Source organism: Haplochromis burtoni, unplaced genomic scaffold, assembly GCF_018398535.1.
Source record: "Haplochromis burtoni strain Fernald_Lab_line unplaced genomic scaffold, NCSU_Asbu1 Contig_2, whole genome shotgun sequence".
Taxonomy (NCBI): Eukaryota; Metazoa; Chordata; class Actinopteri; order Cichliformes; family Cichlidae; genus Haplochromis; species Haplochromis burtoni.
In genome coordinates, this window is record NW_024582363.1 from 4727904 (window position 1) to 4755447 (window position 27544).

Below are 27544 nucleotides of genomic sequence, written 5' to 3' on the forward strand. Positions count from 1 at the left end.
GTCTGACTTTGGAGGGAGGAACACTTTCATTACCCCATGTTTTAGTGTTACTTGTCCCCAATGACCCATGCCAGCAGGATGCACTTCACTCTCACTTTCATGCTCAGTCCTTTTCTTCTAATTCTCTCTGCAGGAAAAACAGAGCTGAGACATGCGTGTTCATGCGTGTGTATGTGCAGAGAGGTTACTTGGCTTGAAAAGCGAGCTTTAAGGTTCCATGAAATTGTGTGCATTAGAGAGGTTAAGAAACCCAAATGTTATTTTTTGAAGTCCTGTGACCCATTCCTGACTATGTCTCTATGGGGAGAACAGACAGCAAGCCACAGGGGTGTAAATCATAGCTTAATGCTTTTGGCTGCAGCAGACACCTCCACCCTCCTCTTTTTGGTCCCACGGGTCTTTCCAAGCTTTCTCATATTTTCTGAGCGCAAGGACATTTATCCACATCACAACAGAGCTTGTGTTCAGCTGGACAAGAAGTTAGCGCCCCTTATAAAATGGCGGATTTATTATTTTATAGAGGCACTTTGCTTTCTTAAGTATATAAAGGTACAGTTTTAAGGTGGTCCTTATTTCATCTGCATGATGTATTACCGTACTTTGTGTATTTTAAATAAGTGACTAATTCATGTAGTTTGGAACTAAGAGTAGAGAAAATAAATATTTTAACTGATATACATCAGAACATACTTGACTGCAACACTATGCTCAACATTTACATCAAATAAATACAGGTATTTAGACGCTGTTATTCACTCTTTTCTATATTTTTTTTAATACTTCACCAAATGTCTGGAGAGACTTTCTTTTTTAATTGAAAGATTACCATCTCTTTACACCCGCAGAACAAGGTGGTATAAATAACTTACTTATGTACTGCAGATATGTCACAAATCAGATTTACAACTAATTACAAACAAAGTAAAGCAGCTCTTACTTTTATGTTTTTTTTTTTTTTTTTTTTTTTTTTAAAAACAGCGTGCTTTGATAATAATATTGTTGTTCGTAAGCCTTTAGGCCTCCAATTTCACAATTCTATAGTGGGGGTAAAAAAGGAAAAAGAAAAAGCACTGTAAAATATTTTCTCCAAACTGGTCAAGGCAGATGGCATTCCTCCCTGAGTCTGAGTTTTCTTCCTATTAAAAGCGAGTTTTTTTTCTTCTCACTTTCACAAATACTTGCTCTAAGGGCAATGACAACTGTTGTGGATTGCTTTTATATAAATAAAATAAAAATCTAGTTTTTACTCCATCTGCCCCTTCACATCTTTATAAAACAACTGTTTCTAAAACGGGTGTTTTATAAACTAGTTATTCATAGTGTCAGTGGTAAAGTGTAGTAACTGTTTGCCACTACCTTGATAATAGTAAGGTGTTTTCTATAGCTGCATGCACATGTGTACCACATGTGTCTGATTTTCCAGTTTAAAGTTGAATCAGATTACCTGTCTACTGTATCAATGTAATTTTAGAACATCGTCAGTCTTTTCAAATGGACCACTAAAAAGTAAGCAATAGGAAGGTTTTAATGAATTCCTGACATTGACTCTTTGAAGATGCTATGTTTTCATCTGAGAGCAACGATGTCTGTACCTAATATTCAGTCTGACAGGGCTTGAAGCCGACCTCTTTTAGCTGGATAAGATTTACAATAGAACAGTCAGTTTCAGGCCAGCTATGATAATAGAGTGATGGGCTGTTGTGCAGACCATTCTAATGGGACTTGACTGTCGCGGATCAGTGGGGATTTATGCTCCACTTGGTGAGTACGCCCTTGAGAGGCCAACTGCTGTACGACGATAGCAGCTCACAGAGTCCTCGGCAGTCTGTGGCTTTGTCGGCCTACCTGATTTAAATGCTTGGCACAATGCACAAACACAGCCATATGGAGAAAAAAACCCAAACAAACTTAAAATTATTTCGTTCTTCAATAGAAATGATTTGTTTTATATACAGTACACAATTTTGTGTCCTAAAATACTCATAGAAGTTTTCCTGCACAACATTATTTTTACATACTAAAATCCTAAAACTAAACCAATCGCGAGACAAACAAGTCTTGTAAGACATGCAACACACACACAAACTCTATATTTTGTCACTGAATCTTAAGTTTTTCATGATTTTTTTTTTTTTTTTTTTTTGGGTGGCAACCGACACGTACGAATAAAAAACTGGATGTTTCACCTCACCATGTCAAGCCCACTCGTGTACACACAGGCAGAGTGGCCAGTGTTAAACCAAGTGTTAAGATATATTGTACCAGTGTTTTGGTGACATACACCGTATGATAAGTAGTTTTGTGGTATTAAAAGAAAACTACAATGGTGTATAACCACAGACACCGTAATGTATTTTCAGCACCATTTGTCGGCGGCTGGCCCCTTTGAACTGCTAATGTCTGAGCTGCTGGAGGCAAATTGAATCACCATCATTTCCACCCAAATGGAATTTCAGTGGTTAAAAAAGAACAATGCAAGTCTTGACACCGGGCCTGTTCAATAATCTGATTTCCAGCTCCCAATGCACAGGGGGACTGGAGAAAAGACTTGACCCAATATATTTAAAAGCCTGCTTCCTGGAAAAGGAGGACAAGTGGCAGCAGGCACAGGGGTTGAAAGAAAGATAAATATTTATTACAGTTATTGAGTTTGCCTCTACTCCCTCCTGATCCCACTGACGCATCAGACGCGCCAAGAAAAGAGCAGATTGATGGAGATAATTTGTTATTGGATATAAACAGTTTTAAAGACGCAGAGTAATTCTGCCCAGAGACCTAATCCTTCACAATCTCATCAGGGTGAAGAAAACACCGGCAAGTTGTTTTGTTTGTCACCGTCTTTTTTTTCTCACCCACCAAACAATAATATCTTCCTCCCAAAGCATTTGGCTGTTTGACTTTCAAATCACAGGCATTAGCCGGTGTACTCTTGCTCAAGGCGGGTGTAAATATGCACATGTGCTGTGAATGACAGCTCTGTCATGGCTAAATTAATTATTGTTATGAGGCAAATAATGGCAGAGCTGAGAAACATCTATACACACAAAGAAACACATGGAGGGATACACAAGAAACAGCAGTAAGGCCTCTTTGTAAAGCTTGTGTGATATTGGACAAATGTTTGTTGGTATGGCTCTTCCATCTTGACAGATTGAGCTCGATCTGGTTTTGTTTGGTAATTAAAATTATACTACAATGCTGCTCACTCTATTTGATTCGTCGGTACTGGACCAAGCGCAATCTGTCTGAGAGTATAGGATGATGTAGTTGTCATGTTTCTTCACTCTCCTTCTTTCCTGTGTTTTCTGTCATAATCTTTTCCTTTTATGCTCCTTTCTACTCTTTATTTTAATTATTAAAAAACACAACCTCAGTATGGGATGAACATTCAGTTCTGCTGTGAGCTCTTGTTTACTCTTCGCTGCTCTTTTGATAACTCTCATTGGTAATGTCGTTGTGTTTTGATAGTTTTCTCTTAACTGTATTTACCAGATGACCTGAACAGTACCCACCAGCACTGTGTCCTAGCTGGAGACACTGCACGCTTCAGCTCCACACACAGAGTGGCTGAGGTGAGAAGTCAGACAACAGATTAAACTCTGTTCTGAATCGCTTCGTAAAATGCTGTATGGTCTACCGACAGCCTCCTTTGGAATTAATAAGGAATGCTGCTATGCTGTTTTATTGAAAGACTCTGTAAAAAGTTAATAAGTAAATAATATTCAACATTGTATACTGAAGAACTTTGTTGTCCTCTTGCAACCCTTTTACTGAGAAATAAAACAGAAAAACGAACGGTCTTTCTCTGCAGGGTATGGCGATGTAAGTAAAGCCACTGCAGTATATCCAAATATACTACAAAATGTTTTAAAAAAAAAATCATCAGACTGCTAAGGGAAAATGTGCATTCCCTGGCTGGTTAGTGAGTGGTTGCTAGTAGTCACTAGTTGAAATTGGTCTCAAAGATGCGATGCTGCACCAAAAACCTTTATGCAATTCGTTGTTGTTTGCTGCAGTCTTGATTGGGGTGGAAACTTGGAAAAGTAGAAGGCAAAACAGAAAACACAGATTGTTTACTGCAATTAAAACATTTCAAGTAGCTCAAATTTACTTTGAAAGCAAATGGTCTTCGGTACAACACCGTCTTTGAAACAGCCAGCAACCTTCTGTTACAGCCACAGTAGTGAAAATGGTGAATGTGGCGTGATGGGAATTATAGTTACAGTATTCAGTCAAGTTGCAGGTTTTTTTGCCATTTAAGTGTTTGCTTCAAAGACGGGGACCAGGTCTGTGATCGCTTGCAATAAGTTACCATCTTCCAGGCAACTTTTGTGTGTCATGACTGATAAATTGGCAATACTCCGTCTGCTATCAGTCTGTCATCACTTTGCGAGTGAATGGGTTCACGTTACATGCAATCTGTTTGTGATAGCAAGGCGATTAACTGTGATTAAAACTGTGGCAAAAATAACAAATCTCTTACTGTCTGTTTCAAATCTGTCTACATGTGCAGAAATTAACATTAAAGAGAAATTCACAAGAACTACTTACAGTCCAGCCAAAGCCTTTTTAAACAGAAATTCTTCTGCAAATAGTGATGCAGTCGTGCAGGATGAGGTGGTGAACATACATAAAATAATGTTAATTTCCTCTGATTCCACAGAGATGTTAGGCTAGTATGTTAGCATGTTAAACCACCTGCCTGACATTGTGTAGGTCCTACTTGTGCTGTCAAAGCACCTATTGCCCATTAGAGAACCAACATCTAGGAAACAGGTTTTCCTTGGCCCAGGATGCCCATAGGATATCCTTTGGGTTTTATAGGTTGGGGTCATGGAATGTGCATGTTCCAGCGAAGCCCATGGACTTACTTGTATTAGGATGTGATCAGTTTTTAGGTCATACGAATGCCTTGGGTTCTTACTGATGTTTCTCAAGTTGTTGAGCAATCCAGCTAGGGCAAATTGTCAAGCTGGGGGAGGCTGCATGCCATTAGAAAATGCCCTTGGCATTGGCATGTGTACTTGTTCTGCAAGTCTCTGTAGGTGCTTCATTTAGAAGCAGTGTCCTTATGAATTTTCCGAACAGAACATTGCAAATAGTTTACCTGTTCTGTCTGTGGTTTTAATATTAGCAAGTAGACAGCTTATTAGTTGGGTAGTTTGACCAGTATATGCATATTTTCTAGGCATGCACCTAGGTTAAATGTATTAAATTTCTCACAAGCACTGCAGTTACGCTCTGTTTGTAACACAGTCTGTGTTGTTCTGATCAGTGTTCCAGTGGAACCCTGACCTACATCCAGTCACGTTGCCAGGAGGCCCTGTCCAACCTGCACACTGACCCCGACACAGGATCCCATAGGCTTGTGGCTCTGCTGCCGGCAACGCTACAGGACTGTGAGGAGATTCACAATGAGGTGGGGAGACGGTGGTGTGTGTTCACATGAATGTGCATATGTATGTACACGTGTGTCTGTGATATGTGTGTTATGCACATTGGACCATTCTTTGATTTTATTTGCGTTTTTTACATGTAGTTTTACTAGCATTGTTAAGCTAGCGTAGATGAGCTGTATGCACCACATCTGAATCAGTTTTATAAATCTGACTTCACTTTTAGGGCTTTCTGAGACTACTTAATGTGAATATGTGCCAAGAGTTTAGACAATAGGATTCCAGTCTTAAGTTTTAAAGACTATTCCTTTACTTTTTTTTAAGAGTTCATGGCCCTCCTAGCACAATCTGAATTGTTCCATCTGGTCACAAAAAACAATTAAGAACCATCTGCAAATATGACAGGATTTTTCAAGACAGTATCACAGAAAGTATTGTGGAAATACAATGAAACCATTATCCATGATTAATAACAGTTTGCTTATTTATTTATTTTGCTTTTGCATTGTATAGACTTGTGCACCTGTGGATAGAGTCTGGTGAACATACATTTAATGAAGCCCTTTGGTTGACCTTGTGTTCTTTGATGGGACAATCACCCTACGTAACTTTACGGTATCAGTGTGTTATATCTTTCCATGTCAGTCTTCCAATGAGCCAAATGATGTCAAAAACATGACAACAAAAACGACAAAACACATTCCAACAAAAACTCTTAAAATCTGAAATGAAAAGCAAATATGACAAAGAGGAAAATCGTGTGCTTTAAACCTTTTTTAAACATTTTAATCCTGGTGGATTCTGGTTGATTCTATTTTATCTGCATTATGAGACTTGTGTACCATACTGGAAGTAATCTGATAGCAGGTTAAACATCTGTACATGGCAGGATGGACGCTTGCCAGCTTACCAACTTCTACGTACCTTGTTGTCTCTGCTCAGGGAAATGGTTGCAATATGAAATCCAGGTTGTTTTCATTTGTCCTGGCCTGTGATGGATTGTACAGCAATAGCCTCTCCATATGTTTTTCTAAAAGATGGAGTCAGGCCCCTCTCCACTCCTTAACCCCTTTTTATACAGAACAATGAGTGATGCTGGCTTGGGATATGGAGGGATAGAGGGAGGTCAAAAAAGAGGAACACGAGTGGCTGTCTGCAGAGCCACCAGCATACTGTGTTCACTTGCTGCAGGCCAGCAGTTAATATATCACTTCACCTCTCCCTCTTTACACCCTTTGGCCCAAAGTTCACATCCAAGCTGACACTAGCACCCAGACCCCTTAGCAGGATACCATGACAGATGAGTCTGACGTAAGGTTGTTTAAAGGTTGTAGACAATATTAATTATTCAGCAGAGCCAAACAATAGTGCTGTCTGGTTTGGGAGAACTGCTGTGCTAGTTGAGTTAGCAACTGCTAGTTTCTTGCTTGTGGCACAGGATTACTAAACATTGGTTTATTCAGGAAAACAGCGCACAATTTATAAAAGAGCAGGTGTGTGTGTGTGTGTGTGTGAGTATTTAAGTAAGGAGGGGTACTCTCGGGGGCTCAAGCCTACCCTACCTGGCATTCTCAATGATCGATGTGGCCATTTGTTTGGAGTTGCCCACGAGAGCAGAACACCCACTTAAATGATGTATTGTTGGTGGAGTTATTTATGATCGCGGCCCAGTTTGGCTCTTGGTGGGTGCATATTGCGCAGGTCGTGTTTGACATGGGCGACTGAGGAGTGAACAAGCCTGAGACACGCAGGCAGCCTGACCTGAGCTGTGCCTTATGGGCCTTTCCTTAAAAAGTGCTAAACAGCAAGCTAGCACTGGCTGACATTCCAGGGATATTGTGCAATGTGGTGCAAGGAGGTGGAGGTTGACATTTGTCACAGGGTGTGGGCCCGGTTTGACGAAGATGAAGTAGAGCATCTGCCATCGCTGTCAGCATTTGGGGGTCAGTCGGGATGGCTAATTGAAGTAAAAATTGAATGGAGACAGAGATGGAAATAAAGAAAAAATTCCCACCTGTGTGTTTGGTCCCTCTCACTGTCTCCTTTTAATCTCACCTCCTGTTTTAGGTGGCGGAGGTAGGCTAACACAGCATCACCGCACCTTCCCCATGTGCAGGTTTGGCTTTGAAATGCTAATCCCAGACGCAAATGTCTTGTCTCATTTAAAGCCACTGTGTCACTTCCCAGGTGGGTGTGTGACAGAGTGCCCTGAGGGACCCCCTCTAATGATGCTAGTTCCCCCACAGTAAATATTGATGGGGGGTGGGGAGGTTCCCACAAGCTTTGGCAGAAAGTGAACTGTACGGAAGTAGTTGTGTGTGACCTTCTGATGTTCTGTTTTCATGGCCAAAATGTCTCCACAGGCTGCTTCAGTGTTGGCTTTGCTTTGAAACGGCTTTCTTAAAAGGGCTTACAATGAGAATGTCAAAGTAATCTTATTAATAAGTACTCAAATTATTTTTTGTAACAGCTCAGTTTATTGTGGTTTGTACTTTTTATCTCTGCTGTCATTTTTACTTGCATTACCTTTACTGCTTGTTAACATTGTTTCTAATTATTCATCGTATTGGTTGATTTAATGGGTTATTTAATTTCTCTGTGCTTTGGTTTTATTAAAAAAAATACTACATTGATAAAATAAATCTATCCATAAAAGGCAACATTTTTGACCATTTCTGAATTTTGCAATGCCATGATTTAGGCTTTAGATTTTGTTTTATTTTTTGAGTATATCATTTATTCGTTTAAAACCCTGCTTTCAAAATATTTGGGACGGTGTGTAAAATATCAATTAAAAGAATCTTTTGTTAATTTAAGCCCTTTACTTAACTGGAAATTTACAAAGGTTTCAAACTGAATTTCTATGATCAATTGTATTACGATTTACCAGCTTGGACAATTCGTCTCTTTCAGGCCTTCAAGTTGTACAAAAATGCTGCGACCAGACGATTAACATGAACAGATTTTAGGATTCGAAGATGACTATTTCTTTAATCTTTAGTCTGAGAGGAAAGAAGTGACAAACACTATCTTGAAGATAGAATGTTATGAGAAAAAGCCTCTATAATTTATGAGTAGTCATTTTAGAAAACCTGACCATTCCCAAGTTTTTTTTTTTGTTTTTTTTTTCTACCTGTAGGGTGAAAGTAAAACATATATAGCAATCTGTGTGTTATAACCTAGATTGTGTGCGACTACTCTGGCAAATGTGTGATGAGTGTAAATTGCGTTCCTAGTTGCTCACCGGTAACCAGGCTTATATGTGAGGAGATCAGGAAAGGTAAACAGAGGACGGCAGAGTGGGATCGATCACACTCTCATCAGTTCTCACCTCAGGGCCCAGCCCAGAAATTGATTGGACCCGCTCAGGGACTACCGTGAAGGTGTGGAAAAAAAAATGTACCTCATTAAATCGGGGGGAAAAAAGGGGCTACTTGGCTTTAACTCCAGAGTTGCCATGGTGGGAGGCCGGTCAACTAATGTGCAGCTAATGTGTAGTTGGTGTGTCCATCACCTGGACAGATGACAGCGACTGCCTCAGGGGAGTCACTAACTCCCCTCTCACTCCCCCACGCCATCTCATAGAAAAACTAGGCCTAACAACCACTCTCTCTTTCGCACACACTTTCGATCTGTCTACCTGAATAGGTGGCATTTAGTCATAGTTCCCTACTTGGTAACTCTCAGCTGGGTAGCTAGCCTCCAAATGCCACATAGCCAGCACTCCTCAGTAGCTTTAGATGGCGTGCTTTGTGGCTTCCACTGGCCTGCGCAGCAGGGGACTGGCTGCCATGTCAGCTCAAAGTGGAGACACAGGTTGGTTTCTTCTCACTAAAGGACAGGCAGACAATCAGAGAGATAGAAGGATGGACAGACTGTGTGAAAAGGACGTCCGATATTGGCTCGTGTGGCTTTGTTGTGTGTTTGAGCTGTAGTGATCGAAGGGGAGTGGATTTGGATTGTGTTGAAGGGACCATAAAGGATGACATTTCTTTGAAGGGTGGGTTGTATGGAGTGACTGAGAGGCTGCTGAGCAGTGCCACTGGCTGTGTATTCTCCCTGACATGCCCCAGTCCTTGCATGTCATCCCCACTGTGATCAGAGCCTTTTTCCAGGACAGAATCCTCTCAAGTTGTTTGTGTAAATAATTTTTGCCCTTTGTTTTTGGGCGACTGTATGGAAGATGTCTTGCCTCATTTTGCAGAGCAGTAACCACTAAAAAATGTCACCAATCGCAGGATCTTTTAAGTTCAGTGTTCAAACTTTCCAGTGGCTCTTATTAGAAGAGTTCAGGATATTGGGAACTTAATTTGAGTTCAAAACTATTAGTTTTTTTTGTTGTTGTAAAAACAAACTCAGTTTAGGGAAACATCCTTCAGACACATATAATCCATGTTAATGCTGCTACTGCTAATGAAGTTAGTTTAATGTAAGAGTCATGTGACTCTTGGTCACATGACTCTTACGAAGCTTTGTAATTTAAAGTGTTTGTTGAATTGCTGCACTCAAAGATGGGAAAATCTAAGAGTTTCAAGAGTGAAAAATTAGAACTAAAGATTGAAGATAATCAACGTTCTTTTTTCACGACAGCTGGTAAATCCTTATATAAAGTTACTATAAATGTTGGATTGTGGAAGTTATATGGATTCCAACACTGTGAAGTGTGAAGACAGGAAAGTTCTTGCTGAATCTATACTTGCTTTTGTCTGTGATACACTTGCAGGTTTAACAATGCAGTGCAAGTATAATTCATACTTCTTGATTCTAATTGCGAATATACTTTGAGACAAAACTTTATGCCATATTTTCTGACAGTCTTTTGCTCAGTTGCAGGCCTGTTCAAACTTTTGTGCTAGAGAGAAAGTTACAGTGGATGTCGCTCAAAATAAAACTCAAACTGAAGATGGGTCTCCGTGACTTTTTGGTCAGTGCAGCGTAGTTATATATATGAACGTAATTTTTCAAAGTTGGATGACAATTTTGGATCACCCAAATTATAGTTTTATTTCATGGGAGCGCTCAGCTGGAATAAATGTGTTTTAAACTGTTTTGATGACTGTTCATAGCTGTAAAAGAGCTCTGCTTGCCTAATGCTCTGTTAGAAGAACAATAAACAAACTACTTTTCAGAAAAGGAACAATGGCTCTCGTCGTGCTATTTTATATGCGTTTCCATTGTATGAAACTACGTTTTGTGTTGTACAGTTGTCTACGTCAACATGAAATGGAGCGTGCATTGTTTTCAGTGGATGATGCTTTGTAGAATGTTTTGGGGGAGGGAAGCTCAGCGTCTCACATTTACGTTGGTGGCAGTTGGGGCAATCTTTGACATTCACATTTACGTTGGCGATTGTATACGCATTAACAAAGACGCTCACGCATTTATGCAGACAGATACTTGCAAGGGCACAAATGCACTGATGCGCATACAGTTCAGGTACGAACACACAAACACGGAAAGACACACTTGGAAATAGAAAGGCTACACCTGGCTACGTGAAGCATCCGTGCGAGGATTAAATCAGCACTTCAAAAGAGCAGGAAACAAAAACACTCCCAGTGGAGGAGAGGGGAGCGGCTTGGCAGTAAAGACTGTCATCTCCAGACGGAGCAGGAGAGGAGGGGATGGAGGGAAGAGAATGAGGAAAGGAAGGAGAGGGCGGAGTTTTCAGGTGTGCTCAATGGAAGGTGTGTGGGTGCGTATGTGTGTGAGCAGACATACAGTAGGCTTGTTTGTGTCTAAATTGTTTTGAGGGTGTGATTGTACTTAAAGACATGACCAATGTTTGTACTATTTGTGGTAGGATGTTTTTTTTATCTACGTGTCAAAAATGAGTGAACGTGCTTTGAAACTATTTCGTGACAAACAGAATGTGCAACAATTCAAAGATGGAATTAGCAAGTATGATTTCAAGGGAATGTGTCATTTTCTTCCAGTGCAAAATCATGTCCAATTTATTTTACAAGGGACTAAGAATTTATTTTTGTATTTGTAAAAGCATTCATATAATTTCACACTCTGACAAGTAAATGTATCTAAACAGAAAAGTCAGTGTTCTACTTAGAGATGTACTTAGTGAAAAGAACAGGGAAAGGAATGCATATATAATCTATGTAAATATCAGATGAAAGTTGTCTCTCTGAACAACGTTTTTGTTTTACGTGTATTTGTGTGTGAAGGTGGAGTTTGAGTGGCTGCGGCAGTACTGGTTTCAGGGCCAGCGTTATGCTCGGTTCTGCAGCTGGTGGACCAGACCGATGGAGCAGCTGGAGAAGGACTGGAAGCTCATGGAGACCATGGTGAGACTGCTCGGACACACTGCTAGTCACATGACAGCTTTGCTCTCTGGTTTCCCGACTTTTACTGCATTTGGCATCGACTCATTGTCACACAGATTACTTACTAAGACTTTGATGGTTAAATAAAATCTATCTAAATTTAAGTTTGTAGGCTGTTTACCATAAAATCTTTTTGTGCGAGTTTAGCTTTCTAGGTTTTACACTCATAATATTTCTTTTCTGGGACATAGATGAAAACAGTTAGTAGGTTTAGTTTAAGTATTTTCCTTATATTAAAAATATGTTATAATGTATATTAAAACACTACTACTATTGCTTTATAGGTAATACCCTCAAAATATAGGAATACATAAAAATGAGAGCATTTATCCAAAATATGAGGAGTTTCTTTGCTAGTGTAGTAAGGCTGTCACACAAAATAAGTCTTTCAACTAAATGCTCAACACGCCTCTACTTGTGCTTCTTACACAAACTACACAAGTGATCTGCTGTCCAATAATACCCCTCACCAGAGAGGGTGTGTTTAAAATTACATGGTATATTGTCTATCTTCTTACCAGGCCACACTATTAAGGATGTGTCAAGTGTTTAATCGTAGCCTCACAGAATTTTTATGGGAGCGGAACGTGGGTGCGTAGCTATTAGTTAGACACCACTGTAAAGGAATCACTTAGTAATGTCAGACTCATAATTAAGTCACCTTAGTCACAGCTCTGTTCTGTAAATTCTCTGTGTGCCGCAGACATACTCACACTGTAGACACACAGCGCGGAAAGCCACACAGTCATATGCTTGGTCTCGCTTTTGGTATACCCCCACAAGTTCTATGCAGTCCCACTCTCATAGCTGGATTTCAAAGAGTGCGTGCACAATATATGTATGTGTGTGTGTGTGTGTGTGTGTGTGTGTTTAACACCCAGACACCAGAAGCAGCAGGGGGCACTCTTGTATCACTGTAGCAGCATCGCAGGGAACGAGAGAGCTGTGCTCCTCTTTTCCTCTGTGCTCTCCCTCGCTCTCTGTCTCTTTATGTCTCTCACCCACTCCTGCTGTCTCTGGGAGCTCTCTGTCTCTGTCAGTGTCGAGCGCTGAGCAGTAATCACATCTAATGCTCAGGCGGGGATAAAGACTGGAGCTGGAGGAGAACAGTGCCGCTGCTGCTCAGCTCTAGTCATAGTCTCTCTTTCCTCCTCTCTCTCACACAGTTGAACAGCCTGGCAGAGGGTGGGTGGGGGTGTTAGTAGACAGGGGCTAAACTCATCTAGAGCTTTACCTCCGTGCCCAGATGAAGTGTGTGATTTGGACCTGTGTTTAGAAAAGGGCATCAGTGAAATGTGAGGTCTTTCTCCCTCTCTGTTCCTCTGTCTCCATGTCTCTCTAATGGGCAAGTGAACCATGTCCACTATGCATTTTAGAAAAAAAATATGTGTGACCAAATATGGATTTCCGCCATGTCGTTGGAACTTAATGTCAGATTTTATGCAATTCGGGGGAAAAAAAAAAGTAAACCAGTTGTTTTTAGAAAAATATAAAAAGCTAAATCAACAAAATGCAATAATTAAAATAAGGTAATAATACATGTGTAACAATAAATGCATGGGTATTTTAAATATCACAAATTACATTAACACGAGTTTATTAGAACATTAATTTTACAGATTAAATATTTTGGCACCAAATTGAATTAATCACAGTGTCACATCACACAAAAGCAAGTATGTCTTCTGCAGGAATGCATATTGAACCCGTGCAAAAAATGATACACTAGTGAATGCATAAAGGTAATGATTCACTATTGTGATGAAGGACAACATTATTGCTCTTGCCAGCAATATTTACATACATGCATCGACCTCTGATATGCTGATGAAAAGCACTTTATAGATGTGACTTATAGATTTTCCTTTCGGTGGTTTTGAAAGCTGTGGCTTTTCTGCCGTTAGATTAAAACACATTTCTCTAAATTACTTTGAGTTATTTAAATTATGTGGGTTCCCCTCACATTTCTTTATTGCATATATTTTACACTTTGAAGCTGGCAATTGACAGCATAGTATAATTTAGTGAAATACAAGTGACCTACTGTGTGCAGACGCTGTTTACCATGTATTTACTTAGATTTTTCTCTTGCCTGCAGAGTATATATTAATACAGGATTATTTTTGTCAAATTTGATATTACCATGGGTGTTTTAGAATAGCAAATATATGTCTCTTTAAATAGGGTTTATAAAATGACACTGTATTGTTTTATACACTGTGCTGAGCAATAAAGCAGCGCATTGTTTTATCCTGCTAAAACAGCAATACAAACAGCCAGCCTTCCCCTCTTTATTGTCATATTTAGCACACACTGTCGTGGGATGCGCTGGGCTATGTATGTGTTTGTTAGTCTGTATGAAGAATATTGCAATATGGGGTGACTAGCTCCTGTTTATGGATACTGTCTCTCCCTGGGGCTCCCTCTCTGCTCCTCAGCCTGTTGTCATGCAAATGCTCATCCTTCCATTTGAATGACATTCTGATAAAATACATAAATAAATAAATAAAGACCCGAAACAAAACAAGTCCACTCTTTTTGGTGCCTCATGAATTCACGTGGTTCCTTGATAGAAACAAAGAATCCGCCTCTTCTAGCATGCCTATGTGAATGAACGGCAAAACTATATTATGTGTGTATGTTGGAAGGTGTGGCTGTACGTAGGGTAAAAGGTTGTTTCGGCAGCATGGAAGAAGGGCATTAACTCAAAGGTTTTACATTCCCCTGTGATCCAGGGTGCCGAAGTCCGTTTAGACCTGGATCGCAGCCTTCTGTTCCCCCAGGACTCTGCTATCATGGCTATCATACAATAGTGACATTTCCTTAAACTAGCAACAATGAATAGCTTCCATCTGAGTGACAATAGACAGAGAGTCTTGGCTTTATGCAGAATATTTTAAATACCGGTGTGGTATTTTTTTATCTTTTCTCTTTTCACTGTGGGGGAGAAGCGACAGCGAGCCCACGAGCATATCTTTTTTCCCTGTCCTGTGTGCGTGTGTGTGTGTGTGTGTGTGTTTGCGTGTATGTGTGAGCCATTGATGTTAATGTATGCACTCGGCATGACTTTAATTGATTTAGCAGCTCTGCTTGCACAGTACAGCTTTTTCCCTAATTTGTCACTTTCCTGACTTCTGTGGCTGCTCATCTCACAACTTCAAAAGCCACCGGATGCAAAGAGATTTCAATGCACTCCGTCTTCTCTCTCTCTCTCTCTCTCTCTCTCTCTCTCTCCCTTTCTTTCTTTCTCTTGTTCTCTCTCGCTCCCGCTACCTTGCTGTATTTCTCGCTTTCTCACACTTTCTCCCTCATTTGACAGAAGAACGAGCCTTGTAGATGGAAATCTTTTCAACACATATCAAGGAAATTAATCTGCTTTCATAATAAACGGGATCCATTCAGTTGAATACATTTGTATACTTCAAGATGTACAAAACAGGAAGTGGTATCGGGGCCATGTCTTCCTCTGCACCGTTCACCCAGCCTGTCAGTCCCTGTTTTTCAATGGTTTGGTCACACACATACAGTACGTGTGTGTGTATATATATATATATATATACACACACACACACACACACATACACACTCTCTTTTTTTCCCTCCCTGTGTCACAAAATTTGCTTTCTTTGATTTATAATGGAGGCTGGCTTTTGCATGCATGTGTATGCTTATGAGCCGAGATGCGCTTGGCGACCATTTCTTTTTCTCCCCTCACTGTAATAGCAGTCTTTGGAAACAATCTGGGCAGCCGAGGAGGGCTGCACTGCAATCATACAGAACCTGGCCTGGTCGCCATCAGTAGCTGATTAGGTTATTGAGCAAACGTGCTGAGGAGGGGTTGGAGAATGAGGGATGCGGGAGAGAGGGAGGTAGAAAAAAAAAAACTGCTGGTAGTGTGTGTGCGTGTGGGGGGGAGCAAGAGTGGAGGGGTCAATGTAAATGTTATTGCTGTGTGAGCTCATTTGATCAAAGTCCTGGAAAGGTTAAGCGAATCCAATCTGGTTTTGTATGGCAGAGTGGAGACACAGGCGCTAGGGAAGAAACCCCCAGGACGGAGAATGGATTATCATATTGGCGCTGAAGTAGCAGGGGCCTCCGACGGACAGTTTACTCTGCCCGTAATGCGTTTAGACAGCAATTGGCCTTAATAACCTTTATTGACTTCAGCGGGTCAGTGCCAAGAATCTAATTATCAAAGTGTATCAATTTCATTGGAGTTTAGAGTTGCACCGCTCAAAATAATTATTTTAAGGTCGGCCCGGGGCAATTAATCCCCTCTCCACTTATTTGATGGCTTTGTAAAACATTATAAATGTTATGGTTTCTGTTGTGCGTTACGCCGTAAATAATTTTAGGGAGCAATTTTTTTGTAATGCATTATTTGGAGAGCTTGCCGTGCTGGTCCAGGTGAGAGAAAAAGGCAGTATATTTTAAAAAGCTAGGGGCTAAAGCTGAATCACGTTGCAGATGTTTACCAGCAGTAATTTTTCTCTTTTGCTTGCCGCTTAACTTGCACAGTTAGGCAGAGTTTTATATCCACTTTATATGCACACATGGAATCCCCGTTTAATTATAAGTGTGAACTAAGCAGTAAACTGCTTAAAGACCATTTTTATTGCTCATTATGAAGCCATTTATTATCTCTTACATTAAATCACACTGGGTTTATGCATCATATTGTTTTGCATTTAAAGCTCCACACTACGTAAATAGGCTTATACTTTTATTATATTCAATTCTGTGCGGTTCTTACGCACAGATAGAGCGTGTGCGAAATGTGTGTCTGCGTGTATAGCTTCAGATTTATTTGTATGTTTCTGTCCGCGTGTCTGTGTGTGTGGGGGGTGCAGTGTGGCCGCAGTGTGTGCGAAGGAAGTAAATGTGCAGCTGCACAGTAGTTTATCCTTCATTGACAGTCAATATGTGCTGTTACCTGGATAGTAGCAGCTGTTTCTCCTTATCGCACAACATAGAGTAGAGGCCTAATCCACACGTTCATAATTGCTTGGCGTTGTTTACCTGCAGCTGTATATAAGCTTGCTTGCTTTGCCCTATTTAAAATGGAGCTGTATAAAAAAGAAATTACTCAGAGATTATTGTTATTATTCATTTAAAGAGGAAATATATGGCTGATAATACATTTTACATCATGCAGCAGCTTGTGTTTGGAAATATAAAATGAAAAGAAGCAGGAAGACACACATGGAGAGAGTGAGGAAAAAGAGTGGGGAGAAATGTAGCGGTGGAAAGGTATTTTGCAATTCTCTTTGAAGTCCCTATTCAACAGGGTAAGCTGAATTTTCGGCAGTGCCTGATAGTGTTTCTGCGTAAATGCTTAAACCCCTTTAGAGAATTTTCATGGGCAGATACGCGGTGGCTTGAAGGGAGCGTTTATGTTACCTGGAGCCAATGCAGCCCGCAGCTTTGTACCTAAAGATGTACAGTAGTATTGAATGGAATCCCACAGAGGTTTGTCTATGACAGAATCTCACTGCAGCATCGCTGTAAGCCGAAGCGGGGAAAAAAAGAGCTTTGAACAGGTTTAACCTTGTCAGTCTTTTGCTAGGCTCATACACTCGCATTTATATACTTGAACACAGACACTGAAGGACAAAAAACACTAGGACAGGCATTGATATACAGACATACTTAAAAATACGCCGGTGTCCATTTAGAAAAGTTTTTAAAAAGCTTTGTGGTGATATCCGAAATGGCGACTATTGCTACAGTTTTTCATTTTTTATTCCTGAATATATATATTATGTAATGCAATATTCAGATATTTTTTAATGTTATGTAGAAGAATAAAAGTGGCAAACACACAGGTGTGGTAAAATGTCTGCATGGAGCTGCAATCTTGTTGTCAAAGTTCATAGTGTTTCACAACATATTAGTGTGTGACAGCGAACCAAATCTGAATGCAGCTCACTGTTTGATGAATTCCAGTTTAAAGTGATTATGAGTCCTCATTTATATGCGTAATTATTTCCCCAAAATAGGATATAGATAGCTCATTGTAGTCTTCTTGAGGTGGGAAGAGGTGTTGCCTTTTCCTTCATAAAGCTGACCTGAGTAAACTTGCTTCAGGAATGTGGATGACTAAAATTGGAATTTATTACAAGGACTTGTACGTGACAATGTGGAAGCTGCACATGAAACAATGGCTTTTTTTTTTTTGGTCATTGTACCGTTGACTGTCAGCAACAGTATTGTGCACGCCCCATCTTTACAATGCGGGGATGGAGAGTTTTATTGACAGCAGTTTGGATAATTTATTTTGTTTGTCTGTGAATTGTGGTGTTGACAGTGTTTTTACTGTATCAGTGGGCTCTGAAGGCGGCTTGTCTCGTCTTCTTAGAAAACAAATGAGCACTTTACAGAGACTGATCTGCCTTATCCGCTTAGCAGCTCCCTCAATCCCCACATTTATTTATTTACTTATTTATTTACTTTCTTATTCATTTACTTACCTCTGTATGGATTTGGTTTGATTTCTCTCCTTCTACTCATAGCCACCCCCTCCTCTTCCTCTCTTCATCCTTGGCCCTGATCAGCAAGATAAGCCTTCAGAGGAGGGGAGATAACATCCATTAAAGTGGTAAAGAGGAATTATGGGGCAGCCCAGATTAATCACTGCTCAGCTTAATCGCATTCTGTGCGGACGCTGGGGTTGGCTGCAGGGCCCAGCTTCATGTGTCATACCAACAGAGCGAGAGAGAGGGCGAGGGAGAGATGCAGCGAGGGACTGAGTATTTGTTGAAAAGTGCCTTGATGGGAAAGAAAGTTTAAAAAGATGAAAGAGATTTCAGGGCATCTCACTGAAACCCCCAATCTGTTATAGACATCACTACTAACTAGCACCTGACATAAAATTATTGCACTTTGATCCAGGTGTAATTGTTTACTCTTGCAGGCAATCATGTCAAAATGGTTTAGTAAAAGATATTGGCACAAACACAAGAAAACACTCTGATTTGTAAAAAGCAAAGAAAAAAAATTGTTCAATTTATGTCGTTTTAGGAAAATATTAATCTTTTTGAATATTGAATATATGAAGACAGCTTGTACAATCTTCGCCGCACTCAGAAATAGCAGTATGCATATTGCAATGTGGCGCCGAGCTCTGTAAGCCGCAGAGAACAAAAATAGAGTTCTCATACTCTGAACTTTGTGCACACACTTTTAATAAAAATCATTTAAATCTGAATCTAGATCCTCATCAGGTCATGTGGTTGATATCCTTATTATTGTTTATCTACACGTCAGCTCAAATTCATTTCACATTTATTTGTACAGTCTCTAATCAGAGTCTCAGGGGGCTTTATATCGCCCACACATTGTGAAACAATAAATGAAACCAATTAATGAAAATGAAAACGGCCCACCCCAAATATGGATCCTCAATGTGAACAATGGAAAAAAAAAATCCCCTAAGACCCTAACTAAGAACAAAAATGGAAACTAAAGTCTTTAGGTTATGACATAGCAGTCTGTTATTTGTTATTATGACACACAAGCGGGGTCAAAAACTACAGAATTAAGCTGATATACACTGTTCATGCAATAAATTTAAAAAGTTTCAGATAACAGTTTTTTTTTTCATCTCCAAAGCAAGCTTAAATGTAAAGGATCAGAGGTGGTGGAAATTTAATCCATGATCACTTCCTTTGTTTAAGTGCGCAACTACTACAGGAAAATAACAAGTATTTAATACCTTGGTACCTCGCTAATTCTTCAAAATCACTGGAGCAGCCATCATGTTTGGAGCAGCAATCTGGGTTTTAAAATACACAGTCCTGTTTAAAAACAATATGTGTGGAGAGGGTGGAGAGAATGATATGATTCTGGTGGGAAGACGCTGTAAAATTGCCTGATTCGCTTGAAGAAACGCAAAGAAAAGGAGAAAAGATGGGAAAAGATTGTGGATGATAATTGTATAATTTTTTTTGGGGGGGGGAGTGAAGATGGAGGTGGTTTAGGGAAGTGGAACAAGGGGGAAAAATAAGACAGGGTGGTTGTGACTTTTCCTGATGTCTGAGGAAGAAAGTTATAAAGGTAAACAGTGAAGTTGGTATCAGGATCTGTGAGTTAAGGTAAATCAGAGAAATGAAAAGCTGATGCTGGAAACTGGAAAAGGCCACGTAAGTCCTGGGAGCATTTTGGGAAGTGCTTTACTGTGCACCTTTCAAAACTGCCATGTTCAGTATGAAGAAGATATCCTAGTAGAGAAAACCTGAGATCTGTGTTTTTGTATTAAACAGCCTAAAAGTGTGCTGGTGGTAACAGGTAGCTTTTTAATGTGATTTAACTATAGATTCTGTTTTACATTCATTGGCCGTCCTCTTAGGTAACACTAATCTTCTACCCTGCTACCCTTCCCTTGCAGTGCAGATAGAGTGATCTGATGGGTGGTGTTAAATGGGTGAGATGTAGGACAGTGTAATTAAAGCTAGTCCTTTAGTGGGCCCTGCCTTGCTCTGCTGGGAGTGCCCGATATAGCACTCATTAATTCCTATTTGTGTGTAATGAGAGGGTCATGTTGGATGTAATAAATGGCTCTTTTATTTGGGTGAGAGCGGCAGGGTGGCATCTCCTCCCGGCTAACTGTCTCATAAACACCCTTTAGCCACTCTAATCAGCCTCCCTGGGTGAGGAGTAATCACACGTACACGCATAACACAATGGGAGGGAAGATATACTAAATATGCAAAAAAAGAAAATTAAGCATGTTTAGAATGTATTTTTTTAAAATGCATATTAGAAGTAATTTTTGCATATTCATTTTCCAAAACGAAAAATAATAGCGCAATTTAAACATTGTAGAAGTTTGGCAGTTTTAAAATGACTTCTTTAGCTATAAATGACCATAGCGATAATCAGAAAAAACACATATTAGATCCAGTCTGTATTTTATTTTTTTTTCCCTTTTCACTGCTGCCAGTTGATGGCAATGCATTTGAAAGAACAGATTGTTTTAAAAAAGTCCTCTGGGGCTGATCAAAAGGTTCAACACACAACATGTGCAATAATGGTTGGCCGCTGATCAGCGAGGGCCACTTTGTTGAAAGATTAAACCAAAAATACAACCAAAAAGCAAACACAAATGTCATAAAAAAGAAGTTTGAACTTGACTGCCTTTTGATATCTGAATACAATGTAAAATAGATTTGCGATTCATGGCAATAATTAGGAACACGATAGGTGCATTTTTAATTCCCTTTACTTAATTAGATGATATCAGTGTAGTCCACAGTTTTTAAGAGCATAGGTGCTTTATTGAACATAAATTGTTGAATGTAAAAGCTCCTACGGTGTCTTTGACTTCCCTGCCAGCTTGAAGTAGACAGAATCTTATAGAGTATGCAAGTCCATAATCTACTTATATGTCGCTGCGCTATGTGTTTGGCATTTACGATTACTGTATCGCCATGTGGTATGTATAGAATTGTGTAAGGCATGTGCAGTACCACTCTTGTGTATATGAATGAAGCAGAATACAGACAGACAGGTTATTTACAGACAGTGATGCAAAAGTGAATTTATTGATTACCCATTACGTTGAAAAACAAAAAACAAAACTGGCATGTGTAAAACTAACTTTCCTTCATGGCTGATACTATACAGACCTAACACTTAAATTGTATTTTATGGCCTATAATTTTTCAGATCTTAATCTGTTCTACTTAAGATACAGTCATTGTTTCACTGTACATCTACCAGTAATTCAAATTTGATGTCAGACTGGACATATAAGAAGCCCTGTCAGGCAGATTCAGAAACTGAAGAATCACTAGTGTTCAGACTTCTCTTACTCAATCAAAACTTTGTTAGCAGAACATTTCAGCCCCTGCAGGCATATCCCCCCTCTCAAACAAAATTCTTCTATGTGAGCATGTTTAGATGGATGGAAATCCTTTTTATTGGTTTAGCATTTTTGAAGACTTGAAGTATGGTGCTGTGTGTAACGCTGTTACTTCAGGGCTTAGAAAGGCTGGCTTTGGCCCCAGTCAGCAAAAAGCTTTTTACTGGCAGGAGAGTGAGGTGCCGATCACAATCTGCTATCTAGCTAGAATCTAGACTCAGCTTTCATATACTGAAAGAGAGAAAGGGGGTTTCAACAGAACAGAAGGTGCTTGAGTGTCACGCTCATCGCAAATATCTCTGTCCAGCTCTGTCTTCATTGTCCTGAATTAGTCAAAGCGCCTCTCAAAGCTTTCTTGTGATGGATGGATTATGCGTTCTAGCCAGGCCGGTGTGCCGTTTTCACAAGTGCGTGTGTAGCCCCTGCCACAGTGTGCTGGAGAGCTCATTCAGACTAAGAACTATGTGGTTTAGCCATTAAGGCCAACTGGACGGACACTCCTTACCATGGGTCAAAGACAAAAGCCTTGCAAAAAAAACAGGCCGGTGAATTTTTATGTGATATTTGTGGGCCCATTGGGCTACAACTTGACAACAGATTTGCTTTTCTTCTTGCCACCAAAAGAGATCACCACAAAAGCCCGAGAGTTCTGCTTCATTTGACCCTGTGCAAAGCATATGTCCTTCCATCCTGCTTGTATTCTGTCCATAAGATGGACTGCCGTGGGCCCATAGAAAGCATCCCTGCCCACTTGACTGTGTTACAATGCCTTCAAACAAAACCACTTGTCAGGGGTCTTCCCTTTTTGGGATTGTCTCTATTCCCACTCACCCTTTGTCACTTCAGACATGCTACTCTGATGTTTCAGACACATTTTTCTAATGTTTTACACTCCATATAATCTGCTGTGTGTAGCAAACCCCATTTTACTGGCTGCTATAATTGATGGTAGCTGCGACCTTGCAAAGGTCAATCTGGCAGAAAGGCCTAGGTTTCTGTCACCACGGAGATTGCGAGAACACACACACAAAGCGGGAAATATCTTGTTTTATCAAAAAAATAAATCTTGTTAAGGTTTCAATTGAATGTTTTAGAGATCTTGGCATAGAAAATAAATTGCAGTAGTCATAATGTGTACTGTATAGAAAACAAAAGGTGCAATATATCAGTCTTTTTATTGTTATAGGTCTGCAAAAGGATTTAAAATAATTTATTGGGAGTAAATTTAAAGCCTTGAAATCCGCCAGTGTGAATGTTTCAATTGTATAAACTGTTAACCGTTGCTCAGATGATTTAAAAAGACATAAATATACAAAATAAAGATTTCCTTAAATTATTCTTGAGTGAACATTTTCATAAAGCATTTCTCATTTTATTCACTAGCAACCCCGATCAACAATGTTGACACCCTTCATTCTTCTCTCTCACTCTCACACAAGCGCGCACGAACACACACACACACACACACACACACACACACACACACACACACACACACACACACACACACACACACACACACACTATCAACCAATCTTATGTAATGGAAACTGAGTAAATTTCATTTCAGGTATGCCTCAATTTTGAGCCATCTGTAATCGTGTGATGGTAGGCACAAAGCAAGGAAAAAAAAACATACACACACATACTAACACACACACACACACACACACACACACACACACACACACAGTTTTTATGACTTTGAATGTGATGTCACAGGAAAGTGAATGTGGTCTGGGCTTATTTCTTCCTTGGCTAATATAATTTTTCCACCGGTGCAGAGTCCCCTCCAGTGCAAAGTAACTCGCTGGTGGCATGCAGCAAACATACACAGATCCCTTGTCCAGACTGGAGTGAGCCCTACCAGGATCACAGCTCCCCAGTTGTTTACATCTGAGACCAGAAACTATCCATTCCCGTGAGCAAGGTGCTCAATGCCTTTTTCCACCAGCGGTCAAAGTGATATTGGTTTCTTGTATTAGAGTAAGGAGGGAGATGAAAGCAGCTAAGGGTCTGTCATACTCTCATTGCTAGGGCCTATGAAATCAGGTGTCAGAGCAGCTGAACTTAAACTGTCACAAAAGTCCATGGAGTGTCTGGAGATGTGGAGAAAAGGGTTAAATCTTAAAACCTGATATATTTGCTAATGTGTTAACCATGCAACGGGAGTGCTACACTGGATTTGGTGTGGGAAGGGGACAGTAAAAATTAAACTGCTGAGAGAAAAGGAAGTGTGTGGTTTTGTGTGTGTGTGTGTGCCGTGTGTGTGTGTGTTGTGTGTGTGTGTGTGTGTGTGTGTGTGTGTGTGTGTGTGTGTGTGTGTGTGTGTGTGTGTTGTGTGCGTTGTGTGTGTGTGTTTTTAAAAATAACTTGCGTCAAAGTGATGTGAGTGCTTGCAAGAGAAACTGACAATAAAAAAAGAAACTCCTTTTTATGAACAAGGGAAGGGGACAATATCTGAAAGAAGACAAATGAGAGAGAACAGAAGAGAACACGTAACATACAGCCGCGAGAAGGAGAAATGTTGGCATATAGCAACATTTATATTATGAATTTTGACTTTAAACTTTCTTGTTGTTGTGTGTGTCTGAAAAGGTAGATCTTTGTCATTTATACAATATTAGTATGTTTTTCAATTATATTCCCCCGGCACTATTATCACTTGTAAGTCAGTCGTTTTCAGAATTCAAACTAGCAGACCTCTGACTCATTGACCTGTTGAACAGAAACATTTAGCTTTGCAAGCGTTCCACCACTTTCTGTTAATTATCAACAAAAATATAAATTTTTTTCACCCAGCCATACTCTTCCTTTTATCAAATTTAGTGTTATTAATACCTATGGCCAATTTAGAATTGACAATAACCTAGCCTAATCTTGTACCCGGAGAGAACCCGGAATACCAACAGTAGGAACATGCAAACTCCACCAGCCAGGTGTTGGATTCAAACCCAGACCGCACCGCCTTTATTTTTTCATTATTTTCCTAATTTTCACATGGAGTATTCAAATATGAGTCACTCAATAAAAAACCCTTTGAAATGATAGAAATACTATGTAATAGAGACCGGATCTTGTTTAAAGTCCACAGTGATGGCTTAACAGTCACAACCAGTAGGATTACTAGTTATCTCCATTCTTGCCTCCATATGGGCACAGTGAGATGTTGGCAAACAGAAACACTGGGGAGTCTGCTGGCTTTTTGCTGGGCTGTTACACATGCTAGTGGCAAGGAGACCTATGGGGAGGTTGCCAGTATGACAGAGGTGCAGTTAGGCTGGGAGGCACTATTGTGGCAAATTAACACCAGCCACCAGCCAAATTTCTGGAATGTTTAGTGTTACTTGTGAGTTTGTTTACCTTCTTCCTATTTTAGGTATCTAGTCATCATCTAGATGGTGTTCTCGTCTAGAATTCACCTCTGTCTTTTAAACAAGTTAATAAGGGAGCTCATTTTGGAATTGAAGCATTTGTGGCCTGCAGACATGAAAGGTTCCCTAAAAGAGAGTGCCAGTGAGCTTAAGAGTACTTGGAGTACCCGGAAAGTCCTGGGATAAAGTCAGCTAAGGCATTTTCATTGGGTGTTAAGAGTTTCTCAGACACTCTGGTGGTCAGCTAGTAGGTCTGGTTTATGGAGTGCAAACTTTCAGTTGTGCATGCATCTTTTTTTTAATCTTCTTGCCTTTCAGCTTCTTAGCTCTTATGTGACCACTCACAGCTCCTCTGTTGCATTATAAAGGATCTAAATCATATTGCTCTATGTGCAGCAACAATCTTCCTATTGTATTATTCTATGTTGAATGAGTGACATGCCCTTATGTGATAGACTAGACAGATGCTTGTTGGTGTTAAGATACAGTCCTGGCTCGAGGTGTTAGTGAGCTGCCCCAGGCTGCCCTCCAGCCAGCCTTCGCTTGGAACACTATCATCACTCTAGCTCTCCACTAACCAAAATATCACCTCAGCTTGGCTGCATGTTTGTTTATCTTCCCCACCTCTGCACAGGCCCGGAAATGTTTATGCCTAACTTTAGTAAAATAGACAGGGTTGAATATGGGGTCTGGGGACCAATGAAAAGAGTACCAAGGAACGTCTTGTCCTCTCATTCACCTTGTAATGTGGCCTGGGTCAGGGGGACATCTGTGGTCAGCGTCAGGTTGAGAGAGGTGTAGACTGAGGACAGCTACTGTCATCGAAGGGTAAATACAAGAAAAGAGGGGGCTGATTAGTCCTAACACAGACCCAGAGATAAAGGACTGTGATCTGGCTGAGTCTGACTGAGGTTGGGCTTGACCAGTAAACAACCAGCAGGGTGTCTAAATGGCCCGGGGATCAGCCTGGGGCTAAACCTGAAGGCCTCTCTCAGCACTGGGTCTTCTAAACACTAGATCATACATGCACAAAGTTATCCATGCAAACAGACATTCACCTATTTTTGTGGGGAAGAGGCTTGCTAACACAGATTTAAATTATAAGAGGGACACCTCTACTCACAAAAATCTACACTGTACTCACAAAAATTTGTAGAGAACAAATAGAAGCTTTCGATACACACTCATAAATATATACACACCCCAACAAAAGCAGAGGTTATTTAGGTAGTGTTTAGTGGAATTATTGAGTTGGGTGAAAAAAACAAAGATTCACTTGAGTAAAGTGTATGCAACATAATTTAGCATTTTGAAAATAATGTGGCTACGATAGGCTGGACTTGTCCAGGGTGTACCCTGCCTGTGGCCCTATGAAAGCTCCAACCCCTGGCAGTTGGAAGCAGAAAAGGATGGATGGATGTGCAGTCTTTCCCTGTTATTCATTTTGATCCAAAGTCAGCTTTGGGAAGAGTTGAAGCAAGCTTAGAAGCACCTTAGAGCAAGTTTCAGATCAACTGTGAATCACTTCTCTTCAGCGTTGTGCTACACGGTCAGCATGGCAATGTGATGTCTACCAGCTGAGATGGTGATACAGTCTGAATACACTTTCTGGCACTTTCTTAGCCTGTCACTCATCCCAGGAGGACAGGGTTTGATCCAAACTGAAAGGCACAGTTTCCATAGGGAGTACAGCCGGCCCTGCCTCCTCCTGGTCACCTTAATCTTTGGTGTCTCCTCTGAGTCAGGTATAATCAGTCACACACCACCACATGTTTTGACACCTGTCCTGTGTGCTGTAGAGAAAGTAAGCATATTACTGCTCTCCTTTGGAAACGCACACACAGAGAGACAATCAAACGTATCTTCACATGAATTAAGACAGACAGGTGTATTGTCAGAAAGGGATTAAAAAACAGGGTGAGGGGAAGAAATGAAGGTTCCCTTACATAGTGGGTTTTTTGAAAAGAAGGTTGGATGACTGGGGAAGCGAGTGACTGTTAATGGGAAGAAATGAACGTGCTTGACTGGTGGATGTGACAGGAAGAGACTGTTCTTAACAAGGCGTCAGAGTCAGTCAGAGTTACAGATCCATCACTTCTCAGAGGCTTGGCAAAGGAGGGGGGAGACATTTAAGGATATTCAGAGAGGGAGAGAGTCTGTGAAGGGTAGAGAAGAAGAGGGAGACGGTGAGGGGAAAGAGGGATTTGAGTGTGGCTGACAGCACTGCATTTAATTTGGGCTGCCAGATCCTTTTTCATTTGACTCCTTCTCAACCAGCTTAGAGGCTGCGGAGGACTTGGAGGCGAAGGTTTGCAGGGATGTCTCCGATTATCACTGATGTGCCACGTCACACTTTAAGCCAGCCTGTAATTCATGTTCAACAGGGGGATACTCACACATTACACTGTGCTGTGCAGGACGTGATTAATTGACTCACACTCTAATATTGGGTGTAATTTGCCCATCCTCTGATGTGAAACTGACTTTATACTAGACTTACTGCATGCTGTCATCCTAGGGATGGTATAATTGAGTCTTGGCTCAGAGCTGTGCAATTTCTAAACTAAGGATAGA

At 40.4% G+C, this 27544-nt stretch overlaps 1 protein-coding gene across 2 annotated transcripts in view; it reads left to right on the top strand.

The window, feature by feature from the left end:
* fto (FTO alpha-ketoglutarate dependent dioxygenase) overlaps positions 1-27544 on the top strand; it is a 113421-nt gene that overhangs the window by 24637 nt on the left and 61240 nt on the right. For both annotated transcript variants that reach the window (XM_042218470.1, XM_005912953.3), the window contains exons 5-7: positions 3493-3572; positions 5276-5419; positions 11576-11695. In XM_042218470.1, coding sequence (XP_042074404.1) covers positions 3493-3572; positions 5276-5419; positions 11576-11695 — 344 coding nt within the window. The remainder of the gene's footprint in view (positions 1-3492; positions 3573-5275; positions 5420-11575; positions 11696-27544) is intronic.